Source organism: Rhineura floridana, chromosome 20 (assembly GCF_030035675.1).
Source record: "Rhineura floridana isolate rRhiFlo1 chromosome 20, rRhiFlo1.hap2, whole genome shotgun sequence".
In the NCBI taxonomy this organism is placed as follows: Eukaryota; Metazoa; Chordata; class Lepidosauria; order Squamata; family Rhineuridae; genus Rhineura; species Rhineura floridana.
Genome location: NC_084499.1, coordinates 16,896,209 through 16,907,990, shown reverse-complemented (window position 1 = coordinate 16,907,990; position 11,782 = coordinate 16,896,209). Strand labels below are relative to the sequence as shown.

The window sequence follows — 11,782 nt, the reverse complement described above, 5'->3', positions numbered from 1 at the left end:
AGCCGCCCCCCTCAATTGCAGAGTTTACATTTTGAATCCACGTTACTATCGAAAGCGGCCCCTCCCAATAAGGCCATTAAGTACAGGGTTTAAATTGTCTAACAGCATTGCCTTTTCCATCCTCTTCTGTCTCTAGACCATGGGTGGGGAAACTCAGGCACAGGGGCTAGATATGGCCCTCCAGGCTTCTCCATCTGGGCCCCCGGACTCTCCCTAGGCTACACCCCATTGTCAACCATGCCCTCTCTCTCCAGGCCACACACCCTCACCAGCCTTGCTTCACACCTGCCTTGAGTGTTTTTGCCCAGCTGGAACATTTCCTTGAACTCTAAACATGCTTCTGGCGTGCCTGGAGGGAGGAGAGGGAGGTGCGTGACTGCGTGGAAACTAGCCTACTGTAGAAAGGTAAATTTTTGCATCTGTTTCTCTGCCCGCTTTTCACTCTGGCCCCGCCCACCACTGGCTGGTGGCCTTTGGAAGGTGACCCAGGAGGGAATGCAGCCCTCAGGCTGAAAAAGGCTCCACGCCCCCTGCTCTAGACCCTGTCCTGTGATAGAATGCCTAGAGTGGTTCAACCATCAATCTTTCTTCCCAGCGAATTGTCGCTCTGTGAGGGGAACAGGGGGATTCCTAACAACTCTCAGCACCCGTAACCAACAACACTTCCCAGGATTCTCTGGGGGAGGTCATGAACATTACAAGTGGTATGTTTTAAAGGTGTTGCAGATCTGGGGAACCTTTGGCCCTCCAGATGTATAGTACGGATGTGGCCTTAGTCTGTGGCACAGATGCCCCCCAATGTGTATAAGGTCTACCCTTCTTCGACTTACCTTAACCAACAGAAAGACTTTTGTCAAGGCAAAGGCAGTCAGCCAGCTCACGAGCACACACAGACCAGACACCACCCCTCGGGCCTTCAGCGGGAGAACCTCAGCCATGAGCAGCCACGTTATAGGACCCCAGCCCATGGCATAACCTAGAAAAAGGAAAGAGGGGCCCTTTGAAAAAGCCAGAAGAGGGGAGGCCTCAAGCTGATCTGAATTATGAGTCCCTCCTCAAAAATTATTCAATATTATATGGTCGAACACAAAGGCTCCACGTTCCAAACTTGATCTGGTTCTATCCGATAAGAACCGATGACCCTCCAGATGTTGCTGAACAACAGCTGCCATAATCCCTGGCCATTGGCCATGCTTGCTGCAGAGGCTGATGGGATTTGTAGTTCAGCAGCACCTGGAGGGCCAAAGGTTCCCTGTCCCTGCATACGAAGAGCCCTTCTAGAGGCCAACCAGATGCCTCTGCAAAGTCCACAAGCAGGACACATGTGCAACAGCACTCTCACTCATGTTCCCCAATGACCGGTACCGGAGGTAGTACGCAGCCATTTTTGCTAGTAGCCGCTGATAGACAAATTCATGGAGGATAAGGCTAACGTCTTTGTACAGCCATCTTGAGTTGGTAGCCATCGGCACATCTTGTGGGAACAAATTCCATATGGGCAGATCCACACCATACATTTAAAGCACCTGCAACGCACCTTTAAACCAAATGACTTCTCCCAAAATTTCATGGGAATTGTAGTTTTTTAAGGATGACAGGAAGTTGTAGCTCTGTGAGGGAGAAAGCCCGGCTCTCAAGATTCTTCTGAGGGAAGTCATGTGCTTTAAATGCGCTTTCAATGCAATTTAAATGTATGCTGTCGATCTGTCCTACATGCCGTGGGAAGAAGTACTTCCTCTAGTCAAGCCTTTGTCAACCTTCGGGTCCCCAGACGGTGCTGGACTACAGTTCCCATAATTCCTAACCGATGGCCATGCTGGCTGGGGCTGATGGGAGTTGCAGTCCAGCAATATCCAGGGACCCAAGGGTTGGGAAAGGCTGATTTAGTCTATCCTGAATCTCCCCAACATTCAGCCTCATCGGATGACCTTGTCAGGTTCCAGAATAATGAAAGAGAGAGGAATAAAAACCCCATGTTCCCACAGGATGCATACACACCATGCATTTAAAGAATCCCAAATGATTCTGGGAGCTGTAGTTTAGTTAAGGGCGCTGGGAACTGTAGCTCTTTAAGGGTAAACTACAGCTCCCAGGATTCTTTGGGGGCAGATATGCTCCAAAGGTGCTTTAAACATATGGCACATACACAGCCATGTTCCCACATTTAACGTACCTATGATGAAGAACATGGTGGCGACCAGAGGGATGACCATCAGGCCGCTTCTCAGGCTGGTGGCTGGGCCCTCGTGGCTGCTGCCGTTCACCATAATCGCTGAGGAATTATGGGAATGTTGAGGGAGGTAGTGGATGTAGAAGCCCAAGGTCAGGTTTGAAGCGAGCATGATGCTGGCTGCCATAAGCGTGAGGGGACAAAGGATAACATGAGATGCAAGGGTAGTTAGGCTCATCCGTTCACACCCAGACTCTGGATCCTGACCTTCCATGGAGATGCCCCTGTGGCTAATAACCCTAAAGCCACCTTCCCACCATATGCTTATTCCACTTTAAACAGTCATGGCTTCTTACCCCAAGGAATCCTGGGAACTGTATCTTGTGAGGGGTGTTAACAGCTGTTAGGAGACCCCTATTCCCCTCACAGAGCGACAATTCCCAGAGTTCCATTCTGACAATTGTAGCCAGGGCTTTTTGGGATAAAAAAAATTGAGGTGTTGGTATACTCATCCCTTGATAAAAGTGCTCTGGGTGCCAGCACAAAGTGGTTGCCACGGGCAGCCCCCCAAAAAGATGGCGGTACTCTCTACCACTGAGTAAAGTCACACACACAACACACAAAAAAACCATGTAGCTCTGTGAGGAGAACTGGAGTCTCCTAACAATTCTCAGCAGCCTTCACAAACTATAGTTCCCCCGATTCTTTGGAGGAAACAGCCATGACTGTTTCAGGTGGAATAATATGGAATAAACATACGGTCTGGCCCTCTTGTTTTCTGCCTGTAATATCACCATGGAATTGGACAGAACTGAACCACCTGAAAGGTATGTTGCCCCATCTACCTGGGCTCCCAACCCCTCCCCAACAATCCATTCTGTATCCTCAGATATCAAGGGGATGGTGGCTGCAAGGTCTCAAGGTGAGACCATGGCTGAAGATCCTCAGGCCTAGGGGCTGAACGTGGCCCTCCAAAAGGTGTCAGACAGAGGAGGGCCAGGATCCTTTCTCAATCAACCCAGAGTGCAGGACATGGAATAAGGGGCTCAAGTTACAGGAAGCCAGATTTCGAATGGACATCAGGAAAAACTTCCTAACTGTCAGAGCGGTACAACAATGGAACCAATGACCCAGGGAGGTGGCGGGCTCTCCAACGCTGGAGTCCTTCAAGAGGCAGCTGGACAGCCACCTGTTGGGGATGCTTTAATTTGGATTCCTGTATTGAGCAAGGGGTTGGACTGGATGGCCTTACAGACCCCTTCCAACTCTATGATTCTATAAGCCTCTCTGTCTGGCCTCTGGGACTCCCTCCAGGCCATGCTCCCTCTTCCGTAGCTGGCTGGGGCTGATGGGTGTTGTGAAGGGCACTAGGTTGGCAACAGCTGGCTAGTAATTAACCAAGTATGGAGGGAATGGAGGATATGAAATTCGCACCTGAGATATACAGAAGAATCTTCCTTCCAGCTTTATCCATTGAGAACGCGGCAACCGCCACCGACGCTAAGCGGACGGCCCCCACGATAACAGCGTCGTATTGTGGCTCCTGCAAAGGAAAAAGGAGATGTGAATTAGAAAGTTTCAAGGCTCTCTCTTTCCCCAGCCAGCAATTTTATGGAGCGCTTTTAAAAAAAGAGGACACAGGAGACTTCTGACCGAACTGGACACAACCATAAATCTCCCTCCCTCCCTGTCCGTTTTCCTTTTGTGTCATGTCTCTTTAGGTTGTAAGCCTGAGAGCAGGGAGTTTTTTGGTGGGTTTTTTTTTTTGGCTGAAATAAAAAAATTATTTAAAAACATTAATAAAGAAAGGAAAGATGTCAACTTTTTTTCTTAGGCCATTTTCACACCAGACCTTTATTCCACTTTAAACAGTTGCGGCTTCCCTCAAATAATCCTGGGAAGTGTAGTTTGTGAAAGGTGCTGAGAGTCATTAGGAAACCCCTGTTCCCCTCACAGAGCTACAGTTTGTCAGAGTGGTTTTACAGTCAGTCCCTCTTCCCAGAAAATTCTGAGAATTGTAGCTCTGTGATGGGAATATGAGTCTCCTAACAGCTCTCAGCACCCTTCCCAAACTACACTTCCCAGGATTCACTGGGGGAATCCATTACTGTTTAAAGTGGAATGATAGCGGAATAAACGTCTGGTGTGAATGTGGCCTTAATCAATAGCAGATGGAGATGAGGGGTAATTGTTTTATGGTGATTCCTAATGTCACGTTTAGCATCCTGTCCAGGATGTGCTTAGGAGGGGGGAATATATAGGTCATAAAGGTAGAAACAAAACACACAGTGGACAGGCAGAGCTGTCGAGTCTGTAGGTTGGTTTGGTATTTGATGCCCTCCAAACACTTTGGATATAACTCAGCCCCAGCCGGCACGTCTAATGGTTACGGATGATGGGAGTTGTAGTGACTACCCCCTGGTTGATTGCTTTTGATCAGCACATACATTCAGACAAATTGTAAGTAAAAACAAACATAAGAGACTTCAGGTACCTTAAAGACGAAGGTTGCAGATGTACCATACATTTAAAGTCCTGTTAAAGTGGTCTAATGAGAGCCAGTGTGGCGTAGCGGTTAGAGTGCTGGACTACGACCTGGGAGACCAGGGTTCGAATCCCCACACAGCCATGAAGCTGACTGGGTGACCCTGGGCCAGGCACTGCCTCTCAGCCTCAGAGGAAGGCAATGCTAAACCACCTCTGAATACTGCTTACCATGAAAACCCTATTCATAGGGTGACCCATAAGTCAGAATCGACTTGAAGGCAGTCCATTTCCATTTTCCAAAGTGGTCTCACTGCTACCACCAAAGAATCCTGGGAACTGTTGTTTGTTAAGGGTGTTGAGAGTCATTAGGAGGCCCCTTAACAAACCCTTGTTGCCAGGAATCTTTGGGAGAAGCCACGACTAGTAAAAGTGATGTCAAAGGGTCAGCTTACCAATATGACGGCCGTGCTCTCAAATATCAGCTGCAAATATACAAGGATGGGGGTGACCCCGGAGAGCTGCTGCAGGAACCTCATCAGCAAGGTGATCGCCAGCGGTTTGCAGATGTAAGGCTGCCTGATCTCTGCCCACGAAATCGGTTTGCTCTAAGGAAAGATGGAGATAAAACTGGTCAGACGGATACGTGTCACCCACCTCCTTGAGCAAGGTCCTCATTTTGTGGGACAGCCTCCAAGATAGGGGACAGCGCCTCCACTTTCGCTGAGCCGTCCCTTTCGGCAGTCGAGGGCTCTGCGACAAGGAGAAAACAGATTCGCACAGCATTCGAGGATCTGATGTCTTACAGGTGAACATAGGAGCAGGGCTGGCGCCAGGCATGACTGGGCCCTTGGGCACCAGCCTGCCCTGGGCCTGTGGTGCCGTAGCCCAACATTCCCTCCCGATATAGGCGGCGTGGGATTAATAAACCTACCTGCATGCCCCACCCATGTCATATGAACTATGAACTATGAACTATGGGTGGTGGGGGCATCAGCCCCTTAAGGGACCTCCTGCTGCCACCTTAGGTGATGGTAGGCATGCATGCACAGCACCCATGATGTTCATCCTGATGGGAGAGGTAGGTGGAGCATGCGTGCAGGCTTATTGAAGCCCATACTGCCTGTATGGGGGGGCGCCTGGGAGCTCCCTCTCTGCTGTCCGCTGCAGCATTGGGTTGCAGAACCTGATGCTGCCACAGATAATGGAACGGGAGCACCAGCCTCCCACCCTAAGGGGGGACCCTTCAGGGGACCCTCTCAGCTACAGGGGCCCTCAGCCAGAGCCTAACCTGGCCGCCCTTTGGTGCCGGGAGTATAGGAGTAGCTTCTGTGAAAAACTACTGCATTTAAGGATATCTACCAGCTTTGCCACCCTAGTGCCACAGACCTGAACTTACAAGATATGAACAGGGTGGTTTATAACAGATGCTATTGGAGGTCGCTGATTCATAGGGTTGCCGTAAGTCATAGTCGACTTGAAGGCATAAAACAACAACAAAGCAGGAGAAATTCACACAAAAACGCTGATAAACTTTCATGAGAATATATGTGTGTGTGTGTGTATGCGTCTCCCTCTCTCTCTCAAAGTGATCTGTACACAGCACACCTGCTCCTTCACGCTGTCCTTGATCTGCTCATATTCCCACCAGTAATCCACATCTGTTCCTCTCAGCCACCTCAGCGCCTGCAGGGCCTCGTCCTCCTTCCCCTTGGAGATCAGAAAACGAGGTGAGTCAGGCATGAAGCACAGCAGGACGATCATGAGAAGGACAGGCACCTGCCCGGCCACCGCCAACCAGCGCCAGGGGACAATGAGGCCTGCAACAGGAAAAGGTCGCATGAGGAGGTGAGTTTAAAGATTGCTTGCAGGAAGCAGCAAGAGCAATAAAGAACCATTCTCCTCTGTTTCCGATGTTCAGGGATGACGGGCGTTGTAGTTCAATCACATCTGGAGGGCACCATGTTGGCTACCCCTGCTTTTGAGGCTTGGCAGCACCAATAGAAGTGTAGTTTTCAACCTGCTGCATCATGCGGTGACATGGTTAGGGTGTTGGACTAGGACCTGGGAGGTCAGGGTTCATATCTGCACTCATCCATGAAAGCTCACTGGGTGATCTTGGGGCCAGTCACTGTCTCTTTCTCAGCTAGGGAAGGGCAAGAAATTCGATTCAGCTCACGTTCCGAGCCGCATCTATCAAATTCGCACTTTCCAAACCAAGATGAGAAGTGAAACACGGCCATCCTTCAAAATGTACACTTGTTCAGATATTGGGAAGCAGTTCGCCAACCAAACAATATTTACAAAAATGCGTATGTTAGGGGAAAGTGTGCATAAACATGAATATCTTTGCGAAAAATAACATCAAAAATGCATTCTAGTCAGAGAAATCGCACAAATGTGCACATTAATCAAAGCTGCATACAAAATCAAGCTGACTAGGAGAAATTCGCACTAAAAATGTTGGAGAATTTTCATGAGGATTACAAACAAAATCGCAGATTGCTGCAGGAAGTGGAGAGCTGAGTTTAAGATTGGAAAAACGAGAAACCGAGAGAACTGAAAGTGACAGATCTTTCCATCCCTACTCTCAGCCTAGCCTACCTCACAGGGTTGTTGTGAGGATAAAACTGGGAGGGGCAGAACCATGTTTGTAGAGCTCCTTGAGCTCCTTGGAGGAGGACAGGTGGGAACTAAATGTAATAAACAAAGAAATAATCAATCAGTGCTGGATCCCATCCCCCTAGTCCAGTGGTTCCTAACTTTAATTGGGCCAGGACCCCTTTGAGAATCTGATGAAAGCTATGAACCCCCATGGATAAATAAATATAATTAATTTTATTACAATGGAAATTGGTTAGTTGTTTTTGTTTTTGCACCTGGTTTACAGACCCCCCCGTTAAGCCCATCCACGGATCTCCTAGGGGTCCACGGACCACACGTTAAGAACCTCTCCTCTAGCACTTTGCCAGCCAGAATCTTTGGAAAGACCTGCAATGTGTTTTCAGTTAAATCGGTGGGGCGCCTTGAGCAACTGCATTGTCTCTCCCCGGGCATTCCCAAGGCTCCTGTCTTGTTCTCGCCTGGTGTGTTTGACTTACGCAGCTGCTAGCTGGCTCTTGCATTACCTGGCTGTCCCCCTCTTCAGGGCCAGCCTGCAATTTACAGGAAGATTGCCTGGCCATGCAAAAGTAGCCTCTGAAGCAGGGAGCAGTCAGAGGATGCTGGTCCAGCGGGGAGGTCCAGTGGTGCTGCCCCACCAACCTAGGCTTGCCCTCAGCCAACGCCCACCTGCCTGCCAGTCCAGGGGGTGGCACTGCCTGTTAGCATCCTCAGTGTTGCCCCTTGTAGATCTCAGCAGGGAGGAGGATGGGGGCAAAATTAGAATGAGTTGGCTCTGCCTCTCATTGGTTGTGGCGCCACCTACTGTTGGCCTCCCTGCCTTCCGCCCTACCAGTCTCACTGAGCATGAGCTAACGGTATGGATAGCATTTTTGGTGGCAAATACACGTTTCTCATTATCTTGAACCCAAATTGTACATTTTGGCACAGACTTCTTGATGATTATGATGATTAAAGATCATAGTTTGAACCACAATGACGAGAAAACATAGGAAGCTGCCTTATACAGAGTCAAACCTTTAGTCATCTGGCTCAAACAGGAAGCGGTTTTAGAGATTCAAACCACTGGTCCATATAGCTCAGTATTGCCTACCCTGACTGGCAGCAGCTCTCCAAGAGTTTCAAGGCAGGGGACATTCCCAACCTTACCTGGAGATGCTGGGGACCGAACCTGGGACCTTCTGAATGCAAAGCAGATGCTCTGTCAATGAATGATTGTCCATCATCTAAAATAAAGTAAGACTTCAGTCCTCATGATTCTGATGCTGGAGACTGAACCTGGCAGATTTGCTATCACTGAGCTATGACCTTCCCCCCCCCACCACCAAAATCTTCTGATTGCCATTGGGTGTATCTGCCAAAAGGTCTAACAAGGAGTTAACACAGATGACTTTAAAAGATCAGATAATTTTTTTTTCAACTGCTTGTGAAATTTCCAGTGTTTCACCAAGCAGATCAGGAAGAAGGAGTTACCGGGGAAAAATAAATCCTGCAATTTGGGGAGGTCCCGAGCCGGTCTTACTTGTCCAACCAGCAGACGAAGCCACTGGATTGGCACAGAGGAGGATGTTTGACCAAGTGCCAAGAGGGAGTGGGCGCGAAATAAGGATACCTGAATCCTTTCCAAACAAAGAAAACATTTCAACAATCTCTGAAGCTCAGCTGTCCAGTCTTAAAAACCAGCCGATCTAAGGGCCACCAACTGGCTTCCGTTTCAGCCAGTAGTTTGCAGTTGACCAATCCCTGTAAGACTCGCATTCGGTACTTGCCTAAAGCATAGAGAAAAAGGGCGCCCAAGACAGCCATGATCTGAGGGCAGGAACCCAAAGCACCTCGGACCCCAGGGTGAGAAATCTCGGAAATGTAGACCTGGAAGAACAAACAGAACAGGAAGGTAAGTGGCACTCCCAGAGGAGGGAGCAATTTGGCCAGGTCGCCAGAGTTTTGTCGGTAAAACGGGGTTGTATCCAACTGAGTTTTACTGAGTGGGCCCACTAAAAAGAAAGGACCCAAGTTAAGGGATGTAGCCACAATGGTTTTGTTCCCCCTCGACTGTAGGAGGCAGCCTGAATACTGGTTGCTGGGGATCTGAAGTGGGGAGAGTTGCTGTTGCTCTCAGGTCTTGGCTTGGAGGCACCTGGTTGGCCACTGTGAGGACAGGATGCTAGCCTAGATGGGCCACTGGCCTGATCCAGCAGGGCTCGTCTTAAGTCTTTAGTCATGTCCATTCCTTACAGTGGGTCTACTGTGAGTAGGGCAGGCCTTTCTTTTATCCTCACAACAATCCTACGAGGTAGGCAAAGCTGAGAGTCAAACAGGATGTGGCTTCAGTCATTCAGTTCATTGGCCCGTCTAGCTCAATATTTGGCACATTGATCCACTGGGGCTCTCCAGGGTTGCTGGCACAGGAATAGTTGCTAACCTGACCGGGAGATGCTTTGGCTTGAACATGGCATCTTTTGCATACAACGCATGTGCTCCAACCTGCGGCCCTTCCCCTTAAACCAGGAGTGGGAAACTTTAGACCCAGGGCCGAATGCGGCCCTCCAAACCTCTCTATCAGGCCCTCTCCCTAGGCCACACCCGTCACGGGCCAGCTTCACAACCGGAGTGTTTTCGTCTGGTTGGAATGTGAACCTCTTGCTTGTCTGAATGGAAGATCTCAGAAACTAGCCTACTGTCCAAAGGTACAACTTACATTTGTGGCTCCACCTACTTTCGCCTGTGGCCACGCCCACCACTGGCATGTGGCCCTCGGAAGGTTGCTCAAGGAGGGAATGTGGCCCGCGGGCTGAGAAAGGTCCCCCACCTCCGCCTTAAACATAGGAAACTCCCTTGTATTGAAAGCAAAGATAGCTAGATTCGGCTCTCCTAGACGCTGACCAACGCTGAACTTACACCCAGAGATTCTGGATTCGAGAAACGCACAAGAGCTGATCCTCCATTTTTGAAAATATTCTGCCCAGCAGTTTTCTAGCTCTGTCTCCAGCCTTGAGCAAACACATAGCTTCCTTGGGGAACATCACTACAGATAACTGAGCTACTGATTTTTATTAGCAAGCCAGAGATGAATTTTAGGTGTCGTATACTGAGTCATTGGTCCATCTAGCTCAGTATTGTCTACACTGACTGGCAGCAGCTCTCTGGGTCTCAGGTAGGGGGCAATCCCATCCCTGCCTGGAGGTGCCCAGGATCAAAGCTGGGACTTTCTGCATGCAAAGCTGGTGCTCTACCACCGAGCTACTACGGCCCTTTCCCCCGAAATAAAGTAAGATTCCAGTTCTCATGCGTTTGAATAAAGGGCTGATTTCAACAGGAAAACAAAGCTTATGAGCTATGGCCACAATAATTCCTCGACGATAGGTCCTCCACTCTCCCACACAGGTCTATGGTGAGGGTATTTCTTCTAGGACGGCTGCTGTCATCACATGCTTGAGTATGTAACCAGGAGGTGTGTTCTCTATTCATAAGCTAATGTTGATATCTGTTTGGAAGTTAGAAAAATTCAATAAAATATATTCTAAAAAAAAAAAAGCTTTGAAAAAAACCACGCAGCTTTATCACTGCCTCCACTTTTCCTGTTTTAAATATTGCTTAACCGAATTACATACTGGGCCATCCGGTAAATGGAAGAGGAAGGAAGCGTGTGGCAAAGACAAAGACCGTTTTCCCATCCAGGCCTTGCACCCATGCCCGAAAGCGGCGCTGGAGGCAAAGAGGATAACAAGAATCCATCCAAATCCCAGTATGGATGGTGGTATCCAGAACAGTTGCCAGGACTCCAGGGCCGTGCTGTTAGCGGCACTGCTCTGCAAAACAGGGACCAGTTGTGAATAGGTGACCCAGCAACGAAGAGAAGTTTCCTGTGGTCACAGATTTGTGGCTCTGTGGCAGGGGTGGGGGAACCTGGAGCCTGAATGTGGCCCTCCTGTTCTCTCTGTCTGGCCCTTGGAACTCTCTCCAGGCCACGCCCCTCACTGGCCCTGTGTCGCACCCCAAGTATTTTTGCCAGGCTAGACTGTGTCCTTGAACTCGGATAATGCCTCATCTGGATGTACGATAGAGAAGCCTGTGTGTAGAAACTAGCCTAATGTACAAAGGCAAACATTCAAATGTATCGCTCTGCCCATTTTTACATAGGAACATAGGGAAGCTGCCTTAGACTGAGTCAGACCATTGGTCCATCTAGCTCAGCACTGTCTACACTGACTGGCAGCAGCTCTCCAGGGCTTCAAACAGGGAGCCTCTCCCAGTCCTACCTGGAGATGCCAGGGATTGAAATTGGGACCTTCTGCATGCAAGGCAGATGCTCTACTATACTCTACAGCCCTTTTGATTCTGGCTCTGGCCACCACTGGGATGTGGCCCCCAGAAGGGAATGTGGCCCTTGGGCTGAGGAAGGTTCCCCACCTCTGCTCAAAGGTGATGAACCTTTAGCAAGAAGCTCAATGAACCCTGAAGAAGAGGATATACCAGGCCAGCACACTTGCTCTCTTGCCCCAGAAG

General features: G+C 49.3%; 1 protein-coding gene and 1 long non-coding RNA gene across 2 annotated transcripts in view; one reads left to right on the top strand and one right to left on the bottom strand.

The window, feature by feature from the left end:
- Positions 1 to 11,782, bottom strand: part of SLC2A6 (solute carrier family 2 member 6) — a 22,779-nt gene that overhangs the window by 2,233 nt on the left and 8,764 nt on the right. The window contains exons 5-10 of the mRNA XM_061604454.1: positions 9,046 to 9,145; positions 6,263 to 6,474; positions 5,110 to 5,262; positions 3,605 to 3,713; positions 2,174 to 2,350; positions 831 to 976 (exon numbers count right to left, since the gene is read on the bottom strand). Coding sequence (XP_061460438.1) covers positions 831 to 976; positions 2,174 to 2,350; positions 3,605 to 3,713; positions 5,110 to 5,262; positions 6,263 to 6,474; positions 9,046 to 9,145 — 897 coding nt within the window. The remainder of the gene's footprint in view (positions 1 to 830; positions 977 to 2,173; positions 2,351 to 3,604; positions 3,714 to 5,109; positions 5,263 to 6,262; positions 6,475 to 9,045; positions 9,146 to 11,782) is intronic.
- Positions 8,900 to 11,782, top strand: part of LOC133373961 (uncharacterized) — a 17,220-nt gene continuing 14,337 nt past the window's right edge. The window contains exon 1 of the long non-coding RNA XR_009759784.1: positions 8,900 to 9,170. This is a non-coding gene — a long non-coding RNA (uncharacterized LOC133373961). The remainder of the gene's footprint in view (positions 9,171 to 11,782) is intronic.